Raw genomic sequence first — 25,238 nt, 5'->3', positions numbered from 1 at the left:
TCTCTCCCGACTGTTTTCGGATTCGTGTCGGTTCCCATTTCCGTTCGCTCAAGTTCTCGTGCGAACGTGTTTTAGGAACGGCGTGGAGTTTGTGTTCCAAGAATTCCGACAGGCTCCAGACAACGCAACGCCGCCGTACCTCTCCTACTTGACCATCCTTAGCGAGTTCTCCAACAAACTGCTCAAGCCAGACAAGAAGGCAGTGTGAGTGCTGCAAGCAACGGGCAACTTGGAGGAATATGAACTTTGACATTTCTCAAACTCTTCATTTTTATTCCCTCCCTTTCTATTCTCAGACTCTCCTACCTGCAAAAACACACCGCAGAGCACATAATTGACCTCAGGGAGGAGTGCTGGCAGCCGCTCATCTACTATCGCGCGACTTTATTGGCCGTGGCAGAAATGGAGGACGCCGTGTCGTATGTGAGCTCAGACAGGAGGCCCGGCCTTCACAGCCGCTCTCCTGTCTCCAAACAAAAGCTGGAAGGTATGGACCCCTGCGCCTTTCATTGCAGAATGAGAGAGGGCGCCTGCATAGTCTGGAAAAACTAGGGGGCTTGATTTAAATATCTTCTAGTTCTGGGTAAGTTTGGAGAAACAAAAGAAGAGCCTGGAAAAAAATATTTCCAGACTTTATTTCCTGTCTTCATCCTTCCTTCTCTGCTTTCTTTTACATTTTTGTCTTTCCTTTCTCTTATACTTTTCTTTGTGTCCTTATTTCCTGTATTTCTGTCCATGCATACTTGTCATTTCTTTTATTTTGTCCTACTTTCTTTCTTTCCTGCTTTGATTATTTCTTTTGCAATTCCTTTCTTCCCTTCATTGTCTAAGCTGAACAATATATTTTGTTCTTACCTTTTTTCTTCCTGTCCTTAATTGTATCCATCCTTTCCTTTACTTAATCCTTCCTTTTGTAGTGTCATTTCATTATCTTTACTTTTCTTGTTTCATGTCTTCTATTGTACTTCCCGTCTTTATTTTCCCTTTTTCTTTCATTCCTTTGTGTTCATCCTTCTTCCCTTGCTTTGTTTCCTTCTTTTTTGCTCTTCTCTCGTTTCCCTCCATTTTTTCTTGTGTCCTTCTTTCCTTCCTCTGTCATAATTTAATGGTGAACTTTGGCGTTTCATATTTTAAAATGACTATAAAGAACTGAGTCTGGAAAAGTTGGCTGCTGACACGTTTTACCTCTTAATTATGTTTTTAGGATACAAGTCCCCAAGTCAAGGTCGCCCAACTGAACAAGTCACTAAGGTTAATAAACCCAGCTTCAGCCACAGGTGATAAAGCTAACTCTCCTCTCTCATAAAAGCTATTTTTTTCCACATTATTTTTACCCAAGTCACCTCCTCAGTTCTCAGGTGAACCCGGGTGACACAGATCCGTTCTCTGTCCCTCCGGAGCTCCACGGAAGAAGCTTCAACATGGCTGCCACCGTCCTCGGCATCAACGGCGAGTCGGATGACGGCAGCGTGGACATCGAGCTGTGAGGACCAGGAAGTGGGAGCGGACCGTCTCTCCCGTCTGGACAAGACTTCCATTAGCCGTCTCTTCTAAATCTGCACCTGATAACTGGTGTCCACTTCGTTAGGCTGTGCAGAGATCAAGACTCCAACGCTTTGTTCGATTTAAATAATCTCTATTTTAAGTTCTGACGGGGAAAATATGACCAAAACCCCCCAAACCAAATCATGTCATTTAAGTTTTAATGCTGTTTGTGTCATTTACTGTTTTTTTTGGTGTCATATCTTAAAGCACTTTTTTGTTTCCAGTAATACTCGATACCTGACATAAGCTGGTAGTTGAAGTAGTGCCAAACTAAGAAACACTATTTATAAAAGGATACAGGGTTCCTATGCAGTCTTGAAAAGTGAGAAATTTTGCTTTTACAGCTTTCCAGGTTTAGATAAGAATGGAGAATACCAAACTAACAATAAAAAATGTTTCCTGCCTAGGTTCAATTCTTTTAAACTAAATATATATTAGGGAAACATTGGGATTAATACTTTGATGATATTCTAGTTTGTTTCATTGCAAACGTTACTGACTGAAAACCCAAAACTGAATGCACACTCAAGAATTAAGAAAGGGAGGTTTTAGTTTTCCTGACAGAAATAAAATTTTTGAAATACTTTAGTTTGTAGAATTAGAAGAAAGTACCGAATATCATGAGCCTACATTTAAACTCTATCATGAAAAACCTTAATGGTGTATTATCCCAGATGTTGAAAAGCAGGTGTATGTGATGTTGGCAAAATTGCTGGAAAATCTAGGAAACTGACTGGAAAGGCCTGGAAGTTTAAAATAGAGACGTGTGGGAACCCTGTGGAAATCACCGATTAAGACTGAACCGACTTTCAGAGACTGAATATTTTCAAGAAAAATGTAAAAATATCAGAATAACCGGAAACGCTGAATCACAGAGAAGGATGGAAATGTATAGCAATGTCAACATCTGGATAGTTTGGAATTCCTAACTCAAAAACATAATCACCTAAATGTTTAAGAAATAAAGCTAAATACTTTTTTTTTTTTTTAGGATTTTTTTAAAACCCAAAGATCATGTGATAAAACAGGTCTTGTGTACAGTTATTTTTTTTTAAGTATTTAAAGCAGAATAATAAAACTTCCTGACCATTTTACAAAATCACAGGAAAAGTTTGTACTTACAAACTTACAACAGGTTGTAAATTCAGTGAGAAACGGTCTGTGAAATCCTGAGTATGAACCAAGTATCTGCCCCAAAACAGAAAACTCCTTGGCTGATGAGTGAAACTGTCCAGAGCGTCTTTTGTACATATCAGCAAAGAGCGACCAACTCTGTAGCACTGAAGTTGGAAGCATCGTTTTCCTCCTCCGGCCTCATAAGTATAATTTCTGATTTTCACTTGACACCCAGTGGATTTATGTTCTATCAAAGTGTGACGCTGCTTAAGCAGTCATAACTGGATGAGTTAGAAAGTGTCTTTTAAACCTTTTGGTCGATCAGGGTTTGATTACACGTACACGATTTTACATCAAGGACTATTTGTATTATGTGACTAATATATATATTTTTAAACAGTGCTGTAATATAAAATACATCTTTAAGTTCATCACTTTAGCTTTTTATATCTGCGTCGGATTTCATCGGCTCTGTTGGCAATGATTGTCATGACAGTTTATATCTATTTGTAATGTAAATAATTTGAATAAAACAATACCTGTAGCCTTTTATTGATAGTCATTGACCGTATTAAAAAACTTGAATGTATTTTATTCTATTGAAAGTTTATTTCTTACAAATTAGTTTTTTTTTTCTACAAAGCGACTGTCTAAATGGCTCTTAAGCCCCAATTGAGACATTCAGAGTATTGATCAGTAAAATAAGTGTCTCTTTAATAACTGTAGCTAAAATATTTCAAATATTAGACCAATAGAAAGTTTGAACTCTTATTTTGGATTTATTTTTCCAGTACTACATCATAGCCTGTCCCTGAATTCCTTTCTGCCACTTTATCTAAATATACAAAACATTTCTCAGTGTTTACCTTCCTGCCAAATCCTTAAGCAAGTGGAAAATGCAAAAAAAAAAAAAAATAAAATAAAATAAATATATTGTTTGGCATCGGAACATTTATGCAGGTGTGAGTGCACAGCAGAAGTAAAACGGTGACAGAGCAAAACGGGCAACTGGGAAAAACTAAACAAAAACAAAAAAAATCATACATTCTGAGAATGTCCCACATTCTTTTCAGATGAAATTAGTCATACAGTATAAAAACCAGCACTATTCCTTTACTGTTGCAACTAAAGCTTCATTATTAATAAAAAAAAAAAAAAAAACCAAATGTTCCTTTATTTCCTCTCAAAGAACATTCACGCAAAGTACTCTGTACCATAGAAAAATGTCTAAAACTCCACATCATTTATAACACGGCAAACTCATAATAAATATGTACAATACTTCATAAATTCATCTCAAATAATTTAGAAACCCAACTCTACATTAAAGTCCTAATGAACGCAGACGTGTCCAGTGTGCGGTTTGTGTGTGTGTGTGGTCATGTGAACGGCGAGCAGAAGGCTTAGACTGTGGCTCATTAGGAGTTTACAGCAACAGACCCTTTAAGCATTTACAGCCTCGTAGAAAAAAAAAAAAAACCCTTTGATATGATTAGTGGAATGTAACATTAGCCAATAAATCTGATCCCTGAACGAAATCAATAAGGTCTCTTAAAAACTATTCAGGGAGATCTGGTGTAGAACTAATGCCGTTTGGCAACTCCAATGTTTTGGTGCGGCAGGACTTTCCCTGAATGATCCGTGACGGTAAAGGCTTCTTAACATGAGGAGGGAACAATAGTGAAAGAAAGAAAGAAAAAAAAAAAGAGCTACAGCTTTCAACATTATTAAGTCATCTCTGGTGATTTTTTTTAAGTGTAACACATGAAAATATAAAATTGCCTCTCTGAGTGCTGAAAACCTTGCAGCGCCACACACTTTTTTTTTTTAACCATTCGTTCATTAGACGTGCGGGACTTCGAGGTGTCTAAGGCGTCTTCTGGTTTTCGAGTCTTGCGTCTGTTGATTTTTTTTTTTTGCGTGACGCTGTTTTCATAACCACGTCACGTTGACTGTATGTATGGAAGAGGACGGGGCTGGGGGGGGGCGTCATTCGAAGTCGTCTTCGTACTCGTATTCATCCATGTCCAGGTTGCAGTGCGGCGTGGGGATCTCGAAGAAGTGTCTCTTTGTCAGACCCAGCTCGCTGGAGATGTGCTGCCCCAACGGGCTCAAGGGATTATCATACCTAAACAGACACAAGGAGACGGGGATTACCAATAACACAGTGGTTGGATACCAATAAATCCTCTGGAAATTCTCTACGGGACGCCCAGGTGCTTTTAATTAATGCTGGATTTAAAACAATCATGGTGAAAATGTATTCCGAGATTTATGACACTGTTCGAAGCGCCAGCCGAGCGACAAACTTCTTGTTTGTCGGTTGGCTGGCGCTTCTAACAGGTACATGTTCCTGCAAAAGTATTCGCACCCTTTGAACTGCATTTCATTGGGATTTTTTAAATGTGTTTTGGGATGGACCAATACAAAGCTGATGGACGGTGATGCACGGTTTTCCGTCTCTACCAGCATTGGACATCTAAAAACTGAAATCCTTCTCCATTCTGCTAATGTTCTGTGCAACAAAGCTCCGGATCAGTCAGATTGAAATCGATATTCAGGCCTTGCAGCAGATTATTAGTTGGATTTAGATGTAGATCTTTGGTTTCTGCTGGAAAGTGAAGCTCTGAGCTGAAAACAAAAGCATGCCGCTCGTTCCAGATCGTCACAATTTCTCTTTCGCTTCACATTTATGTGCTGCTGTCTTTCTAGAACTACATGACTCAGTAGTATGTTGGTGTTGCTCTCCTACGTCCTGATTTGTTCTTTTTCCAAAAAAAAAAAAAAAAAAAAAAAGAAAATGTTTATAATCTTTTTGGTTTTGGTTCTGCATGTTTGGGACGATTGTTCCCTCTGGTTTATGATGCTGTGCAGCTGGAAGGATTTTAAAAAAATCATTTTTGGACAATTGGTATCTACGGGTTATGCAGGGTTATTTATTTTTTTGCACAACTGTGAGCAGCCGACTAGCTTCGAAGCTCAAATAATACCCTGAACTATGAACCCGAATCCTAGAGGAGTTGAAAAGGAGAGAAGGAAGAAGTTTAAACCACCAATCACAAGGATCACATCTCCTACTTCAACATCTAACCATATGACCAGAAAAGATCTTACAAAAGCAAATGAAGTAGATTTATTTATTCCCTTTGGGATGAATAAAGTAGTTTTGAATTGAACTGCAGTCGTGTTGGCCCATCTGGTTAAAACGGGACATTTTGTGGTTGTAATATGACAAGTTCAAGGGGTGTCAACACTTCTGGATTTCACTGTGTGTGAGAGCTAAATTTGATAGAAAGAATGACAAAAACATATATTCTTAAATGAATTAAAAACTTGTGCCATTTCTACACATTCAACAGCAATATGGGGTAAACGTATCCATGCTATGAACACAGGCGGGAAACGCGGTTGCTTTCTTGCCAGGAGTTGAAGAATAATCAAACCTGGCAGCAGACAACTCTCCAAGAGAGATCGCCGGTTTTCTACAAGCTCACCACATGGTGCTGATAAAGCTTTAAAAGGACGCCAAAAGGACGGGATGAGTGAAATTAGTCTTCATGGCAAGAAAGCAAGTAAAACAGATTCATCCATGACGTTGAACTGCGTCTTTTAGCAAGCAGATGTAACCGGAAAGGACACGGGAGCACCACATGACGGCAGGGACAGATGTGGAGGAGCTTTCATGTTTTTCACCTCAGGTAAAATAGAGATTTAAATGTAAAAGATGTAAGTTTCGGTAATAAACTCCCAGGTCTACTTTCTGTCTTGAATGTGCGAATATTTGGCGGGGAGAGGATAGACGCTAGGAGTAGGTTTAAGGGTGAAACTTTCCCAGAAAGAAGGAACAAAAAAAAAAAGAAAAAGGGAAGGAGGAAAACTTTTGTCCCTGCTGAAACCCTGAGTGTCTTACCTGCTCTCTGGGGAGCTGCCTGTCTTTAGAGGTCAGTGGTGTTCCTAAAAGCGCCACACAACATGCCTGTCAACAGCCTGGTTTTATCACTGATTCACTGTCAGAGGGGCGGGGGTTGGGGGGAGCTCATCTGCTGCTGCACATTATCCTCAGTCAGAGCAAGCTGGCTACATAAAACGGCCACCATGACAGACAATTCAAAACAACCAGACTTTTCAGCTCAAACACCTTTAAGAAGCTCTCTTTCGTCCTTTCTTAGCATCAATAAATGTACGGCAAACGTTAAATTCTAACTGATGTAACTCTAAAGCACGGTCAGTTAAAAACACAATGGTATTTCTACAATCAGATGAAGCAGAAAATGTCTAGATTAAACTTTTCTGAAAGACTCCCAACAGGTGGACGTTGCGCTTCGTCGATATTTTTAATAAAATCTGCCCCCCCCGATTATTGGAGCTGCAGCTGTTTTCTGCCGTCACACTTACACATCGTTGCACTGATTATTTTCAGCCTCCTCTGCCACCAGTATGTCGTACTCCTCTGCTGCGTACTTCTCCCAGTCTGAGACCTCCTGGCCGTCCGTCTCAGCCTCCTTGGAACAACAACAAAAAAAGAAACAAAACAAAACAGCAGTGGTTAGAAAACAGACCTGACCTCTGATGGGAGGATGACCCTGACCCATCGCGTCTTACGCACCCTTATGACAGAGAAAGGGTCCCGCTGCTCGTGGTTCAGGTACTTTTCGATGTTGAAGAAAGTGTCAAAGAAGATGTGGGCCAACTTGCACCTCTTGAGATCCCGCAGGGTTATCTTATCTACCCAATGCAAAAATAAACAAAAGAAAAAACTCTCAAGTTCCCAAACAGTGGCTTTAAAAAGTATTTACATTTTTTAAATTTACCAAGCAACTGAATTTACAATGAGTTTAAATTGCATCCAGATGGACTCCATTCACTTAGTAGGTGACAACAGTGTGAATAATTCTGGAATAGAATGAATATCGTTTGTCCATTTTATGCCTTTGCTTACTCTAAAAATATTACTAATAATATATTCCAGCATTACCAGACAGTTTTATGCGTTTAAAAGTGGAAATAAATTAGGGGTATGTTATCATAAACGATCATTTTGGAATAATCTTTAATTGTTTTGATATTCAGCCAGTTTGCAGGTCCTGGTAAAACTGTGCTGCAACCAGTAAAATCAATAAACCACCTGATTAATCAGCAAATACCAAATTAAAATTAATATTTTGTCCAACTGTTTCCTCGACTAAACTTCGCCATTGAGGTGTGTTGTTGTACTGAATGGGATTTAAGACGGAGCAAGAAATGTAGCCAATGTTTCAGCCGCCTTCCAGAAACTAATCCTGACTTTTAAAACCGTATAACCGCCCATGCACACGCTCAGTCTGCATGGAAAGTAGCTGAAACTCCTGGTTTTGTCAGTTAGTGTATTTGCGGGAAAGACAACGAAGGCTTCAAGCTGTTTCTGCTCAGCTGCAGAGAAGCAATAGGCTTTAAAGTTACACGTCTTGGCAGCGGTATGGATATTCTTTGAATTTATAATATTACCTACCTGAAGAATTTTAACTGCCCCCCCCCCGCACAATCTGTTCGAATACTTTAGGTCGCTCTGCCTAGTTACTGTTCGGGAAAAACATCTCGGTGAAGAGGTTGTTCCATATTGGGTTACGTGTAATTTTATACAACTCCACTCGTGCAGCACACCATTGGGCTGCACTTGGGTCACATTCCAGCAGTGGTCGTCAATACTAAACACGCATACCCCACTGTGAACTTCTAAATCACACAGTGGAGGAGTTAAGTGTTGGAGGGAATTTGTTGACAGTGTGGATGACACCAGCAGCTGGCCGCAGGCGGCCCAGTTAGTCCTCTCATCTGTAACCGTTCCCTCGGCCGATGATCAATGATCTGGCCTGAAAACGCGCCTGTGCATCTGCCACCGGGGACAGCCGGACTGAGCACTACGCGGATAAATGTGAAACAGCGCCGACCTTCCACCTCGGGCTTGACGAGGTCGAGCATTTGGCAGAGGCAGTCCTCGAACGGAAGGGGCTCGATGGCCATGGCCTCCAGTTTCTGACACTGCTCGTCGTAGAAGTACTCCAGCTCATACATGCTGAGCACCCCGTCCCCGTCCAGGTCCATGCAGCGGAACCAGTACTCTATGCTGCAAAGGGAAAAAATAAAATAAAAATACAATCAGTTTAGAAAACGAGAAAGAAGGATGATACAATCAGTGCGGCCAAATGTCAAGATACCTGGTGTCGGTTTTCTTGTCTTCCTCAGAAATGATGAACCAAACAAAATCAGCGTAGCTTAGCCTTCCCTCCTTATACACCCGTCTGTCCCTGATGACAACAGCAGCAGGTAAAGAGGATAAATACTGGTAGCGTACATTAACAACATATTCTGATACTCGACTCACCTTGTAACTGTTCCTGAGAATATCCTTTCAATCAATTTCTGGGAAATGGCTGCAAAACACAAAGTGGAGCGGTGGCTTACAACAGAGCTCTCTCTCTCTCTTTCTCTCTCTCTCTCTCTCTCTTTCTCTCGGTCACCGAACAACTCGACACATGTGGCCCCCGTTCTCATTCTTTCCAGTTCGGTTTTTGTGACAGCACCATAACTCACGGTGGTCATCGCTGTGACCGCATAGTGTTAGAAATTGTTCCAGACATGGCGTCATTGAAGCAGAGTATATACGCTGCTCTCTTATTGATCTTGTGTCTTATTTCCCTTGCCTCACCCTCGAATCATCAGCTAAAAACATGTGGTGTGAAGAGAGGGGGAGATTAATCTATTTTAACTGGCTGGGGGTGAGGAGCGAATACGGCGCTACAAAACTCTCCTATCAGCCCATTCAGATTCTGGAGAAATAACAAAAATGTCATAAATGGAGCAAATTTAATGGCTTGGTGTTGAATAAAAAGGTAGGGAAGAGTTTTTGATGTGATTAAGTGATGGCGACTGGTTCACCTTGGTCATTGTGCCGCACCAGGTCTTTCTGGTCAATGTAGAGGTCGTGGTCAGAGTCCAGCTCCCAGAACTTGCAGTAGATCACATAAAAATGCTCGTAGGAGAAGTATTCTGTCAGCTGGTTCACGTCTTCCTCCTGCTCCAGCAGCGCCACATTCTGTGCAGGAAAACGGGAAAATGTTTTTCTACCCATGTGATATTCAACCCAATAGTCTAGTATGATCTAACAAAAAAAATAAAAAAATAATATACGTATCCCCAAATTAAAAAAAAGTGTCTTCACAAAGATTCCATCTTTGGAAATTTTTTCATAGTTTCTCTCCTTACAACCACAAAATTCAAAGTTTTTTTTTTAATACAGATTTAATGTAAAAGACAAACACGGAGCAGTTGTAAACGGCAAAACAACAAAACTGCACATCACTGTGAACATTTGATTCTTAGAATTGTTAATTATATTCTATTATTGTTTTTATGCCATTTGTTGTTGATGTATTTGACGGATCTCTCTCGTAAATGAGACAATGAGTCTCGAGAGATTTTCCCATTTAAATAAAGGATTAAAAATAATGAACAAAACATGCCTCAAAGGTCCATAGGTGGCAGAATGTATTAATATAATTATAAAATATTAACTCTCTCTGTATTTAATGAGTACTTAAAATAAGGCAATATTTAATATCTTTACACGCTGATGTAATTTGAACCTATACAAATAAAATGTGGTTTGATTGATAAAATCATATTTAAAGCCAACAACCGTTATCTTTAGGTGGTAAAGCCAGAACTGTCCGGTCTTACTCAGCTTACGCTATTTTGCAAAGATAAATAGGAAAAGACTTCAGCTTTTGAAGGGACAAATATAAATACTTTTCAGTTCAACTAAAGAGAGACTAAATGTACCATATTTTGTCTTAGTACTTCTATTTCCCAACCATTTTCTACTTCGCTTTGATCCAACAGAGTATCAACAAAATACTTTGAAGTTAATAGTTGTAAGGTGACCAAATGTGGAAATGTTAAAGGGTGTATGAATAAATTTGCATGGAGCACCAGATATAAGAAGAAGAAGAAAAAAAAAAAAAAAGCAATTATGAGATTTACCTGAAGAAAATTACTTTTTCTGAGCTCAGAAAAGGTTATTTTTCCAGTCCATGACCGGTTCACATTGTAAAATATCCTCTGAATTACCTGGAAAAGAATCAGCGGTGTGTTAACTTCCAAAAATGACACAGAAACAGAAAACCCTGTTCGGTACCATCGCCCTGTGAATGGGCTTTCTTTCCCCACGTACCGTGGTGATATATCGCGAGTGGAAGTCCGGTGCTTCTTTCAGAAAGGCCAGGCCTGCATGCGAGTTCACTACATCCTGAAAGCATAAAGTACAGATGGTTTACTCAGTTTTTGCTCCACAAAAAGAAACAATCATTTTTAGCCCTGTGAAGTTTTACAACCGCCACTTTAACAGATACGTTCTGGTAAATTACACCGTTACTTTCAAAGACAAGCTAAGTAACAGTCCGCATCTGGTTTAAATCTGTGAAAGATATATCCCAAAGCCTGCCTGAACAGGAGTATGAATCCATGCTAATAGAGACATCAGATGTCGGCCTCTTGCACATTTTGTCACAATTCTCATGGGAGCAGAAAGCACATCAGAGATTACCGAGAGAAGCCGGCCAACACAAATGTTCCTGTGAAATCTTACAGCACTGAGTGAGACAGCTGAGCAAATACTACTACTTTCATAATGCCATGAAGTCACTAAAGCATCTAATAAACTGCAGTTACAGTCTTATTAAAACAATTCTTCATGCCTTTCCTCTACCCAACCTTCCTGGCACCCACCAAAGGAAGAAAGCGACGACATAAATGCGACGGTGGCAATGAAATTAAAAGGCCTTATTCCGTGGCAGCCGTCATGCCTCTTTGACTCTTACTGGGAGAAATTAAATCATAGAAAACACATAAATCACTGGCCACAGGAAACAGGCCGGGACAGTCAAATCTACTCCACTGCAATCCACCTTTCATTCATCAAAACAGTCAAAGGCGATTCGCCGAGAGGAACCGTACAAATTAAACAGCGTGTGCCACACGGACTCTCTGCCGCTACGTTAACCGGTGTTCGGCTCAGACTGAAAGCTCTCGCACGCAAGCATGAATGTGAATCAGGTGCAGGGAAGGGCCGGTTTGGCCCACGAACAACCTGCCGGATGGAATGACAACACAAGCAGAGATACTAAAGCAAAGTGGAAGGAAAATTATTACACATTTGCAACTTTTTTTTTTTTTTTTTTTACAAACAAAAAACGTGGCACACATTTTGTATTTGACACTCTTGTATTTGTGATACCCCTAGATAAATTCAGGGTCTAATACTTAAAGAGTCTGTGTGTAAGTTAAGCTAAGCAAAAATGCAGCTGGCTGTTGAACTAATATTTTGGAGAATACTAGAGAACAAATTGTATCGTCTTTAGTCAGGTGAACAGAATTGTCTAGAATTTTAATCTGTAGATACGCAAATGTTGTGGAAACCCACCCAAAAAGACTTGGAGCTGTAACTACAGCAAAACATTGTTCTACGAAGTGCCGACTCAGGGAGTTGAATACAAATGTACACAAGAAAAAAACAAAAAACAAAAACAGTTTTCCTTCCACTACACAATTATGCATCACTTTGTGTTGATATAACTGGGAAAAAAAATGCAATGAAGTACATTGGAATACAACCCTCACAGGTATGTGGTCGTAATGTGACAAAATATGAACATGCATTAGGAATACGTCTGCATGGGAATGTTAAAAAAAACAACAACCCACAAATTCTCCCTTCTTTACATAAACAAGGAAGGTCTCAGAAGGGCATGCCGCAAATTAAGCTCAGTTTGCACCACCCAAGCCAGGGCAATTTTGCCATCCCACACTGCCAAGTCCTGCTCTCTCCCTGGGTGTGCTGCAGTCAGTACCTGCATGAATGGAATAAAGTCGTCTTGTTCCAGGTAATTACAGCCAGGCTTGGCCAAGAGGTGCACAAATTTAGAAGCATCATCGTGACAGGTCTGCAGTGTTCTGGAAAAGCAAAAGAGAGAACAGATGGTTGTGAGGTTGCTGCCTCGTTGGCTTGAAAGCCACTTTTCATCATTCAGTCAGGGTTTAACTCCTTAGACTAAAGATTACAAGTGCAGAATAATGCATTCTGAAATTGGAATTCTGCATCGGCGCTGGTTGATTAAGGTGCTCAGGGTGTTATGGCCTCCAAACGAAGAAAGCTCTAGCCATGGGTTTAGGTCAAAGGCCACGTCTGCCCCGAGTTCTCTGGAGACTCGTGCATTAAAACAAGGGCATGCCTATTGCACGCAGCAACATTCAGCACATAGATACTCTCATAGAAACCCCACAGTGTCTCAGCTTCATACAGTAAAACACTAAATGGTTAGTTTCTTCCCTTTACTGCCATCTACTTCCTTTGTGTCTTTCTCTGCTCATTCTAAAGCCAATGACGTCTATTTGGGGGGGGGGGAGGGGGGCAGGGGGGGATCAGTAAAGATGTGTTTTCAGTGACCATGTTCCCCGAGTGAGCGGCCACTATTGTTCAGAGGCCAATGTGTGAGCTATTTAGCTGGGAGAGAATGACCCAATGGTCTAGCGGGAATAAAAATAGCTATTGTCTTACTTTCTCCACATAGCCACAAACTTGTGTACTGAGACGAAACCCGTCCTGTCGCCTCCAGCTGAGCAGAACAATGGCATTTTCCAGTAGAGGGGACACTCGCAGGCCTAAGACAGAAAAACAAGGCAGTGCATGACAAGGGCAGCTTCTAAAAGACAGCAAATGCAAAAGAAATACAGATGGGAGTTTTAATTCAATACTATGTTTGGTGGGGGAAAAAGGCAGTATTATATCATTTACAGAGTTCCCTAAGTAAACTTAGCTGTCCTTGCTCTCAGGTGCTCCTCAGGCCACTGACCACATTCCTTAGCAACACGGAAATGATATTTTCCAATCGGAGTTTTTTTTTTTTTTAAACCAGCAAACATTCAAATCGTCGGAAGCCAAATGGCACCAGTGAAAATAATCCGCCAGTGGGCGGCCGGACCGCGATGCGACTGCTCACGTTCTCACCTTGGCGACCAGCCCCATGTCTTCAATGGTGGCCCTTTCATTTGGGAATTGCGAAAATATTTTCTCAATTTTGGAAATGAGGCCGTCGATGTTGAGGTTGGCTTGGGGCCGGCCCTGTGGGAAGTAAAACTTGGGAATGTTTTCGCTCAGTGCAGTGGTGACCGGCTCCTCCGTCCTCACCTGGGCCTGAAGAAGAAAAAAATAAAAATAAAAACAAAACGGAGACAAAAACTGTTAGCTACTGACACAGCAAAATGCTAACACAGCTTAATCCACATGTAGCCATGTCTCTACCCAGTCTGAAGACCTCATCAGGGAAGGGCTGCGAATACTTAGGACTCATAATCATTATCCACTTATCTGCAATAGATATTCCTGATGAAGTTAGGATCTGATGGTAATCCTGATGAGCATGAAGTCATATGTTTCAGTAATTCTGAACATAATTTTTCCACTAGTTAAATTTTTTGTAGCTTTTTTGAATTCTATAAGCTCAGACAAATGTAGGTAGGATTAACACGTCAGTCTCCCAGAGCAGTTTTTGACCTTTATTGCGTGTCGGAATAATCAATTAATCACATGATAAAATGGATTTGATCATTTCCATTCTATTGACTTGTATTTCCTGAAGGGCAATGTTATTTAAAGAGACACCGTAACCCATTGTATTTGTGGTTTCTGCTGTGTGTGATTTTTATTTCCTATTTATTTATTGTTTTTGTTTGTCATGTTTTAGTTTGTATATTTAAAATATTTTCCAGTTCCAGTGTGAAGTGTTCTTTAAAAAAGAAAAAAAAGAAAAAAAGTAAAGTTTATTTTTTACTGAGAGAGCAAATCTGCATCATTGTGCCATTATCAATATAGTACTTGAAATTGTCTCAAAACAACACTGTTTATCGCATCAATCGGTGGCAACTATTAAAACTGTAAAAGTGCACTTTGTGGACACTTTTGCATAACCTTTTCTAAAATGCACTTCATCATCGGTGTGGAGGCTTTGAAGATGTGAAGCCAGGTTTTCTAGTCTGAAATTAGATTACTAGAAGCTATTATATGTTCTCTCAAAAACCACAATGTTGACTCCCCAGGGATCAATAGAGTACAATGCTATGATGCAGGAATGTTTGTGGTTCACGATGAAGAAAAAAAACAAGCAGAGACATCTTTGCACAACGTAAGAAAACTGCTACCTGATGAGAGGCAGTAGTGTGATATGTGTAAGCGACAGACTTAATGGTTTAATTATAGGGGGCATGCAGTGCATGTGTTAATTTTAAATTCTGACAGGAGACACGTTAGGGCTCCACAGTTAGAGGGTCAGCTATAGGGCAAAAATATACCACAGTGTCTGTTCTGTAAAGGCCCGACTTCTATTTTATCACAGTTTCCCCAAAGCAAATACAAAACTTTTAGAGAAAAGGAAAACACAAAGAAGCATTTAGATCATAAAAATCATCAAACTTGTGTCAAGCAAAACTTACAGTTCAAAGTTGGCTTGGTCTTGAACACAAACTGCTTTTAATTCATACAGTGCACCAATGCACATCTACATAAAAATTGTTTTATAAAGCTTACGGAAAGGAGACAAAGGGAGCAAACAGCCTTGTATTTTCCAAATATTTTATTTTTCCTCAAATTCAGTTTTATTTTTAACCAAATGTGAATTTTAAATTTGGTATTTCTTGTTTCACAAATTAAACACATTATTTCACCTAAAAATGAATAAAATTTTAGGTGAAAATTTTAGATTTTTGCAACGATATTACATATTTTCAGTTATTTCCAACTTAGAAGAAACCTGTGCTTTCTTTAGACTAAATAATCTTCAGGTGTGGACTCTAAAAGTCTTTAAATGCTCTGCCAACACTTTTTTCTAAAAGGGCTACTTGAGCAAAAACTTGTAACTTTCTTGTATCACGGATCTTAGCAAAGGAAGCAGCTTGTTGAAGTGTCTGGCTAACATTAGGTTGAGTCACCACTTCTGATACAACACTAATAAATTAGCTAGTAATGTGCTTTATTGTTGATTTAGATTTGATTAGTGTTGATAAAACTTAGAGAGAGTTTTTCATCGTGGTAAATTTAATTGACTATTGTTATAGCAGTGAGCTAACTCGGTGCTCAGCTAAAGGGTGACAAGATAAGATGGGTTTCATATGTAATCATCACAAAAATTAAGGACAAACTGATTGGTGCACCCCTACATTTTAGACCAACTTACTTAGGATATTACATAATCTAAAGACAGATCTTTAAACTTCTCATTAGTAAAATAGGAGGCAGCAAACTGATTTTTATAACTTTTCCCACAGGTGTGAAGACACAACTGTTGCGGTAAAACTTATTCAGTAGGAATCATATTCTTGGTGGATTCTCTAGTTTGCTTGTTTTCACACCAACAGAGTCTAATTGATAAAAGGTGAACTTGACTGAACCCAACTCAGCCCCAGGGCTGTGGGAGTTGAATCATGCTTTTACGCTTCACATTGATATCTGCTGTACTGATAAACTCTGTTAAACTTCCCGATAACACACACGTGATATCACTGTTAAACAATATTGAATAAAGCAGCTGCATAATCTTTGAAAGAAAAAGAAAACTGGTGCACTGCTGGGTTCTTATCAAGTTCTTGCTATTATTTCTTTAAACAGCAACAGTCTTCTAATACATATACTCAAGTGTAAGGAATCCCAATAAGGTTATACTAAAAGAAGACAGCAAATATGCGTTTCTTCATCTGCTTAGATCTTTCAGAACAAGTAAATAGACTCATTTTTTAACTGGGTTCACTGATTTAAAAAAAAAAGTTTTAGAGTATTGCCACTTCAGATGAATTGATGCAGAAGTCAGAATAATCTTCTATTGGACTCAAACCTTCTTCCTCTATTAAAGAACGAAAACCTTCAAATCAAACCAAGAAAACAACCATTGCTAAAGACTGAAATCACAGAATGACAAACACTAACTGTTAGTCAATTTTCATTCATCAGCAAATAATACCAAATAAGAAGCATCATTTTAGATCAAATGCACAATGAAAGTCTTCTGTAATTGTGATGCTTTTGTTGAAGTGGGATGTTTGTCGTTTTCTGTAATTGCCCTCCTTTTTAGTGGCAATACAAACAGCAGAACTTTAGGCTTGTCGAAGTCTCACCATCACCACAAACTCGACTGGAAAACCATTTAAGTCTCCAACTGTGAAGACTTTGGAGTTATGAGACGACACTGTTAAGATCCCTGTTTTGTGTATCACAAAGTGACATTTAGTTCAACCAAATAATAAGAGTGTAGCATTTTAACAACATAATGACAGGTGAAACCAGTTGCAGTCAGTATTGTTATGTTACGCTGTTAATAAGGCAACTTGAAAACATGATGCTACCATCAGGTCCTACACAAAGGTCCATTTGTTCGCCCTAATAGATTTACAAATGAATCGATTTGTGACTAATAATGAAAAACACACCCGCACTGCATCTTGTTAAAAATATTAAATAATGCCTCTGGGGTTTGTATTGACTCAATATCAATAAAGATTTCAACAACAGCTTATTAAGGCCTTTAAATTCTGGACCTGGCGCAAAAGATGCTTGTAAACCGCAAGTGATAATCTGCTTATTTTATCATGACAAATGACAAATGCTGCTGATCCTCTGCTTGTCAGTGCTGTGTGTTGGTATCAGCCATGGCTATAAAAGGACATAAACATCTCCTGTTGCCCCGCGCTGTTCCCTCTCTCGCTTCATGCTTGCAGAGCTCTTGAGCACAACTGTTAAGCCACATGACATTTTGCACATTGCAAATGATGTGGTCTGAAAGAAGACAGGGAAGCAACTGGACACAATGTACCAAAACAGAAATATAATCAGATTGAAGAAAGTCCCCCCAATCATCTTTGGAGAGAGAGAGAGAGAGAGAGCCCCCCCCACAAAAAAAAACTTCTTGTTACCTTTCCTTCAGAAAGTTCAACAACCGTTTCGTTTCCGCCCTAAGAACGAGAAACGACGATGACGCTTATGACACAAAAGTTCAGCACACTCAATAAAAACACCTGCCTGTCCCTGCTGGAAGGCTCTGAGCCTCTTCTTGAACCGAGAAGGCAGAACAAAGTCGCATCCCCGCGCCAGGAGAGCCAGCTCCTTCCTGAGGTCGGGATCCTGACGTAAAGTAAGCTCCCTCATCCTCATCTTTGCTCCAGACAGGATGGGGCAGTTGCGCGCGCAAACACAACGACTCAATCCAGCGTTCCCCTCTCTCGGCCGCGCAAACCACAGGCGATCTGCACTGCGACTTCACCACAGCGGAGGGTCCTCCTTTGGGGGGTATGTCCCTGTGATTGTCCTCTGTCAGCCTCAGAGCCTCTTAATGCAAGAGAGCAGCTGCAACTGTGACATTCCCTCCCATTCCAGATCTGGTCGCAAAACCCTCGGCTCTTGCCTGCTGTCCCTGACTCTACCTAACGTGCACGTACACACATGTGGACGGGTCAGGGAGCTCTTGCTTCAAAGCTGTTGGTGGAGATAAGGAGTGACTGGGTGCATGTGTGTGGAACTCACTTTGACCGTGTGTGATTGTGTGTGTGTGGGATGGGAGGGGTGTGAGCGGTGGATCTGCCCTTTCCAGTTTACATTCCTCCGTGCTCGTGGAAGGGTTATGTAAAGAGACGGGACTTGTTGTTGCCTGCAGTGTTTGGCGATCAATTGGGAAGATGCGCCTTGATAATGAGAACGCGCTGCTCGTGTTTACCGACGTTTCTCGTAAAAAGCTTCCACACGCTACGCTTTGGCGAAACTTTGTCCTTGATAAGAGCCCGAAAATCCAACTGGATGAGAAATCCTGACATTACAGAACAATGAGATTCCTAAAAACAGGATCCACCTCGAAGGCTACACGTTACAGTATAATAATCTGTAATAAACTGATCCTGAAAGACATAATTAAAGGAAAATTTAAAAGTAAACAAAGTAGGATTTAGTACTCCGAGATAAAATAGCTGCAGGTCAAGCCACAATTTCATCACACATATTACAAACTACTTAACATCCAATCTTTGTGATTTTTATTTCGACTTCCCTTTGCAAGCTTCAGCTGCCAGTCATTCCAGGTCTTATTATAGTTGATGGGCAATTGAGAGCGGGAGAGGGGGGTGGGGGAGGGCGGCATGTTAAACTCAAAGAATGATTACCAACTCAGTCTGAGCCTATTAAAAGCATCACCAAACACTGTTTGGGCAACCCAAGAAACTAGATATGGGGAAACTAGAGTGTATCTTTAGTCCTCAAACAAACATCCACTTCCAGTTTTCGCTGCCCTGGAATGATGGCAAATTCACCTGTCTTGCATTAATATCCAGATCTGGCAGCTCAACAGTTGTCCTCCAAAAGCTAACTATACAGAGAGATATGTAGTCCGTCGTCTGACAATCAAAAAAATGACAGAATGCCCACATGGGAAAGCTAGGTCAACAAACCTTTATGTGTTTACGACACCATTATTGTAAACAGAAACTAAAAAAAGCTTGCCGTTTTTTCTTAGGTTCACAGAATCCAGTTTTTCCACTGGTTTGTACAAACCCTGTTGTTGTGGTTGTACACCACACAGCACACTGCACTTCCTTGAAAAGGAATGTATGAAGGCTGTTCACAGCCTTAGACAGAAAACTTTAATTTGAGAAATCAACTGAGCTCAATGTGTCCTGAGACGGTCTGCAAATTGGCACCAATATAAATATATCTCTTTATAACCATTTACATAATCTATACCCAGCTAGAAAATCTGTTTTTCACATCAGCGCATTGTATCTTTTTTTTTGTTTGCAATATTGATTTAAAACAGTTGTTTGCCAACATTTTCTTTTTCTAGATTTTTGCTTTTTGATGGGTTTGTATTAACTTTTTTTTAATAGAGAAATTAAAAGAGAATATTTTTGCCCTTACTGCCGAGTTCCTGACAACATGAAACAAACTAAATTTACGTTTTAAGAGGCAAGAGCTGCTGCTATCACAACAACATGTGATGCCTATTAGAATTTGACCTGCTTCTGGGATCAACATTAAGGGTTTGCCCTTAAAAAATCATGAAGATGAGAAACCTTCGGCAATCAATCCGAACTACAACAAGCCAGCGGGTCAACAAGCTGCTTTTGTCTCCACTCTGATGGATCAATTTAACAACATGAAAACAAACACAGGAACCCGGTGACTCCACCATGCGTCTCTAATCTGTAAACTCCGGCAGTAAATCTGATTTGTACACAAACATGTGCCCCGTCATATTCACCTCCTTACACAACAGCTAAAATGAAACATTTCGAGTAAGTGACCATTACTCAAACAAACACCAGATAAAGCAGCATACACGATGCTCCACTAACGCTAAGAACAGATATCTTTAGACTTAGCATTGGTAACCTAGTTGCACCAGAGGGGCAAGTTGTGCACAAAACCTTTTAAGCTACAAGCGCGGTTACATCATGAGTAAGTGTGCTGCCGCCGCTCAATATATGTGACAAGGATTAGGAAAGTAATGTGAAAATGTGCCAAACATAGGCCTGATTTACTGATAACATGATGAACTCACTGACTGACAGCATGGTTGCCAGGATCTACTTTATGATGTAAGCAGATCAAGCCATATTGCATAAGAATAAAAGCAATAGCATCGTCACACAGCTGAAAAAGAAAAAAAACCCTACAAGCCTGCAGAGTAGAAGAAGTGGATAAAAGATCCTAAGTTAGAGGACTTTAGGGTATTCAGCTGCAGCAGGGATCCTATTGCTCATGAGGAATATTGTTAATGAAGGTGACGATCTAATCTGGATGAAGGGATACAGGGGAGTAACATCCAGCACAGCAGAGATCAACTAGCATGTCTGCACATGTGTAACAAGTTGTTGTTTTTTTTTCAGAAAGGAGTTTTTAGCACAGGAAGGACACGGAACCATTGGTGCCACTTCTGTTTATTTATTTTTTAATTCATTATTTTTTGTTTACAACATATTGCTCACCTTCAATTAACTTATTCCAGTAAATACAGTTTATTGAAGAAAAAAAACTCTCCTGTGTAAATCTAGAGGATAGATCATTTTTGCTGTTTGAAGCAGCAGCATCTTTATCAGCATTATTATTTTTATTTAAATTGAGCACTTTTTTTTTTTCTTGCTCAACAAGACAGTCTACCATCAGAAATGTGAACCCATCTTTGGGAACAACAGGTGTACATCAGCAGATGACTGAACTGATTTCAGGATGTTTTTTACCCAGCAATTTGATACATTTTACCTGCACATGCATGCAGACATTAATAAAAACGGTGGATAAAATGAAGTGGAGGGAGCAAAAGAACACCACAGACAATATCTTAAATCTCATGTCCCACTGTAAAAGACACCGTAGTAAATGTGGTGTAGTTTCTACAGGTGTATTTTATCATTTTCAGCTATTTTCCGTCTGAAATCACAGAACGTAAAAGTGCCTATTGCTAAAGCTTTTTCCGATCTGATGTGAAACCACGCTTTGAAACTGTCCACTCCTGACGTCCAACCCCAACTAAAACAAAAGCACTTTGAGGAATGACACCATCTCTCCCCCCTTTTGAAAGGCAGGCAACTGATAACATGTTCTCAGAGGCCCCTGCTTGTAACAGCAGCTATGTTGCTTAACCCCACTAAGCAAGTTAAAAAAAAAAGATAAAGAGGTTGAGAAACGCGTTCTCCTCGTCACGTCAAAGAAAAGTCGTTTTAGCCGCTGCATATCGTCCACAAAGTATCGGTTCTTTGTCGATGGCCAAGTGCTCACAAGACAAATAATTTTCTGGGTTGAGCTAGCAGGCAGGAAAGCCAACCATTCACAAAGACCTTGCATTTACTGTACATACTTTAAATAAACAATCTACGGCCACATATCCCGACAATGGGCAGCATCTAATAGAGGCGGTATAAAAGTAAATTAAGCAGAGGATGAATGTGCTGCCACATCTCATCTCACTGCCAGAGTTCTGAGTAACTAATGCCAACACAAGGGAACCAAGGCTATCTTTATCAGTGTCTGATGTCAAAGTCAGAGCAGCTGTCCCCTCCTGCATCAGTGTGACATAAATCGAATTTTTGAGTAATCCTTTAAAGAATGCGTCTGAATGCCGGAATTTATTTTTGTTGTCTCAAAATAGAAATATCACACCCGTACGACATCATTATCGCTTTTGATACCAAGTGAATCAGAGCGGTCGCAACGCGTGACACGTCGCAGCGGAACACAGAAACTGTCCAGCAGCTGCTTTACAATAATCTGTGGTGGTGCGGGTATTGGGGCCAAAGGTTATTGGGCAGAGTATGGATCCACGTAAACCGTTCCCACATGGAAGCAGAAAACATTCGGCAAGTTCTCCATGCAAACTAGTCAGTGTGAGCAGTTAAACTTAGCGAGAAACTGGACTTACTTCACCAAAGAAACTCTGGGAATAAGACTTTATCTTCTCCTGCCCTGATGTTCCAGGCAGGAAGGAAACAGATGGGCAACCAATAACCACTCGAATGTTCACTTGTGCCCCTCTTTAGCGAGTCGGGCATCATGTGGGTTGTGCATTCTTGAGAAGCACGTACACCCAGCTGTCCGACGGTCTCGGTGTCATTCATAATCCAACACTGGGACGAGAGTCCTTCGACAAACATTCTTTTGACTTAACCTTTCTTTTGGCAGGTAGATTTGTTTTCCCCCCCACAATTAAAACTAGTTGTCCCAGAGGCTTAGATGTGATGAAATAAGATCAATAACACAAAAACTAAGGGAGCAACCTTCGTGATTCAGGTAGGGCTGGGTGAAACACTCCCTGACCGCATACCACATTCATTTACGGGAGGGGCTAGACAATTTGATTAATATCTACAACATAGACCCGCAAACATGAAGACTCTGTTTGGAATATAATCACTGCTGGGGGGGTTGTCAGCAGCCTCTTGTGGCCAGCAAGAGAAAGTTAAAATCCAAGAGAAAACAGCAACACGGAAGTACAGTAAACACATCCACATATGCAGAATTTTTCCTAGTCAGTTGCTTTCTCTTCCATGAAAACATGAAATTGACCCCTAATACAAAGTTTTCCACTCAAAGTGAATATTCACATTTTGGATACAAGTTATTAGTGGACTGGAAAGCCAGTGTTTTCAGGTAGAAGCTTCACTGTACCTTCATTAATTTGATTTAAAGGTGCCAACAAGAGGAGTGTCGTTATTTCCACCGTTTACATGGAGACACTAACGCACCCAGCAGTGCTTCTGCGCTTTATTCTGGACAATTATTGTGAATTGATGAAAACCATTAAAAACCCTGATGTTATTCTAAAATGTTGCAAATACTCAACAAAAAAAATATAACGACTACAGAACTAATCCGTTTAGTTTTAGTCATTTTACACTTGAATTTATTGACACGAAATATACGACACATGAATGTCCTGCATCAGAAGATCACTTAACTGCAGCTCTTGTTTCACAGATATTTTATTTTGTAATAAAACACGTTACTGGTTGAAGATTCTTGCATTTTCAACTCGTAAGGCTTTTTTTTTATATGAAAAAAACTTGTTAATTGAGAATTATAAAGTCTTTAATTGTTAAAAATAACAATGGGACAACATTTGATGGAAGCTCAACTTGTGCCTTCAGGTCAATTATTACCCCGTTTTCTAATCCACATGAAGTCCTACCTCCATCTATTTATTACCTATAAATTAGCTATCCTGCATTAAAGTATTTAAGTTCTGCAAATCACTTATTTCCATCTGTTTAGTAAGCATTACTTATTAATCATATTGATAAACAGTGATTGAAAATGCTCAAATCTACGATGTAATTGAGCTATGAGCCAAAGCAATCATATGATTAAGAAATAATGACAGTTAAACAAACAAACAAACAAAAAACTTTCAGTGACTTTTTCCCCAATAGATAATATTCACTGCCGTCATATAGCCATATTTTCTTGCAGAAGGCTAAAAGTAGATTATGGCAAGAAGAAAGAAATACTTTAAATCACTGCTTTGAAACTTATGCAAAATATCTGAAGGCCAGTACAAATTTGATGGATAGTTAGTATGTAGGGGATGTCGCTCTCTCTCTCTCTCTCTCTTTTTTTTTTTGCAAACAAAACAAAAATAATTCCAAAGAAACAATAACACGATTCCTCACCAAGATATCAATGCTGTTTTTGTTACTTGGAGGCTGGTTGAAATACCCGTCATATAATGCAATTTCTCCACATGCATAACATTGGGGGGAGGGGAAAATATGGAGGACGACCTAGAGCCCAGTGGAGGGGCTACATTTCCATTCCAGCCTGGAAATATCTTGGAATCGCACAGAATGAGATGAAGTATGTATGCCGAGGAGAGAAATACCTGGGCTTCCCTACTGGACCTGCTACTACTGTGACCAGATCTGGATTGGCAGAACACAATGGATCTTGTGTCTGAAGCCATCATAATGCAGTGTCCATGTTATAACTTTGTGCTTAAAGAGACAGTTTACCTTCTTCGTGCTGACAGACCTCCGCAGTACTCTCCCATTGGGTCCCGTCACCCGTGCATTGCTGCTGCTGCGAGAGGGCAGGGTGCTGTTGGGTGCAGGGCTTGAATTGGTACCCAGGGGCTTTTTCTCGGAAAGGTTCTTCTGTGATGCTACATTGTTGTTCTCGTTGAAGCTCAACGACTTTTTGTCCTGTGCGTTTCCACTGCTCAAGCCGTTATACTCGCCACTTTTAATTAAGTCTAGAAAATCCTTGAGGACCGACTGTGTTCCAGGATCACTCAGCCAGTTGAGAAACAGCTCATCAACCTTTACTTTGAGAACCGGTTGGAGAACTTGTGGTGACGGCATCTTGCTGACTAATATTTCTCTGAAGGACGAAACTGTGTAGGGGAGGAAAGTAGCATCAGTGTCAAAGCAAAACATTTTATTTCTTTTTCAGAAAAAAACAAGTGGCATGAATTCAAATCTCAGTGTTGAATGAGACAGGCGAACACATATACCTTGAGTTTGAAGTAAACATCCAACATTCGCAAACAATATAGAATTTTAGCGCGGACTTTCAATCTATATTAGCCCACAGGGAGAAAGTACAACATGAACCTGCATCTCTACTCTCACAAAATGATCATTTAAATAGTCTTGAACACAACAACACTTCAACCTATCTGTGATTCACATGAAATCGGTCCCGTAACGTACAAATTATAAACCACAGTTTAGAGAATTGGTCTATTAATGATGCCACTTGGTGAAAATAAACTCCGACTCAAGTTAGCTACATAGCTGTGACATGCTAATGCTACCTAACCGAACATACAAACCTCACTGTGAGCGGACGGTCGAGCGAAACGCCCTGGTATCTCATTGCACTACTTTTCCTTCATGGGCGACACTGCATTTACATACAGTTAGACCAAAATAAAGCTACGGTCCTGGCGCTAATTCCTGGAAGTGAAACGGAGCAAATGGAGCAAATAACTTTTAAGATCGCGTTCCCCTGGTAACCACACTAG

At 40.1% G+C, this 25,238-nt stretch overlaps 2 protein-coding genes across 7 annotated transcripts in view; one reads left to right on the top strand and one right to left on the bottom strand.

The window, feature by feature from the left end:
* Positions 1-3,684, top strand: part of LOC103134761 (cohesin subunit SA-2) — a 17,815-nt gene extending 14,131 nt beyond the window's left edge. For both annotated transcript variants that reach the window (XM_007547198.2, XM_016669016.1), the window contains exons 29-32: positions 76-204; positions 297-487; positions 1,205-1,277; positions 1,352-3,684. In XM_007547198.2, coding sequence (XP_007547260.1) covers positions 76-204; positions 297-487; positions 1,205-1,277; positions 1,352-1,487 — 529 coding nt within the window. In that variant the 3' untranslated portion in view covers positions 1,488-3,684. The remainder of the gene's footprint in view (positions 1-75; positions 205-296; positions 488-1,204; positions 1,278-1,351) is intronic.
* On the bottom strand, positions 3,593-25,238 carry ppp2r3b (protein phosphatase 2, regulatory subunit B'', beta). 5 transcript variants are annotated; one of them, XM_007547202.2, is made up of 15 exons: positions 25,047-25,238; positions 24,226-24,605; positions 13,703-13,888; positions 13,253-13,356; positions 12,546-12,648; positions 10,871-10,945; positions 10,681-10,767; positions 9,577-9,733; positions 9,023-9,071; positions 8,856-8,945; positions 8,589-8,764; positions 7,268-7,386; positions 7,057-7,163; positions 6,572-6,615; positions 4,702-4,789 (listed from the first exon to the last, which is right to left on the bottom strand). In XM_007547202.2, exons 2-14 carry the CDS (start codon positions 24,571-24,573, stop codon positions 6,597-6,599), a joined length of 1,620 nt encoding a protein of 539 aa, XP_007547264.1. In that variant the 5' UTR covers positions 24,574-24,605; positions 25,047-25,238; the 3' UTR covers positions 4,702-4,789; positions 6,572-6,596. The 5 variants fall into 5 exon arrangements, with proteins under 5 accessions (XP_007547262.1, XP_016524503.1, XP_007547265.1 ...); XM_007547200.2 differs by lacking the exon at positions 6,572-6,615 and having other exon boundaries at positions 3,593-4,789; XM_016669017.1 differs by lacking the exons at positions 6,572-6,615; positions 25,047-25,238 and adding an exon at positions 24,726-24,749 and having other exon boundaries at positions 3,593-4,789.

Source organism: Poecilia formosa, unplaced genomic scaffold (genome assembly GCF_000485575.1).
Source record: "Poecilia formosa unplaced genomic scaffold, Poecilia_formosa-5.1.2 Scaffold19, whole genome shotgun sequence".
Taxonomy (NCBI): Eukaryota; Metazoa; Chordata; class Actinopteri; order Cyprinodontiformes; family Poeciliidae; genus Poecilia; species Poecilia formosa.
Note: the sequence above shows the minus strand (reverse complement) of the source record. Positions and strands in the feature narration are given on the sequence as shown.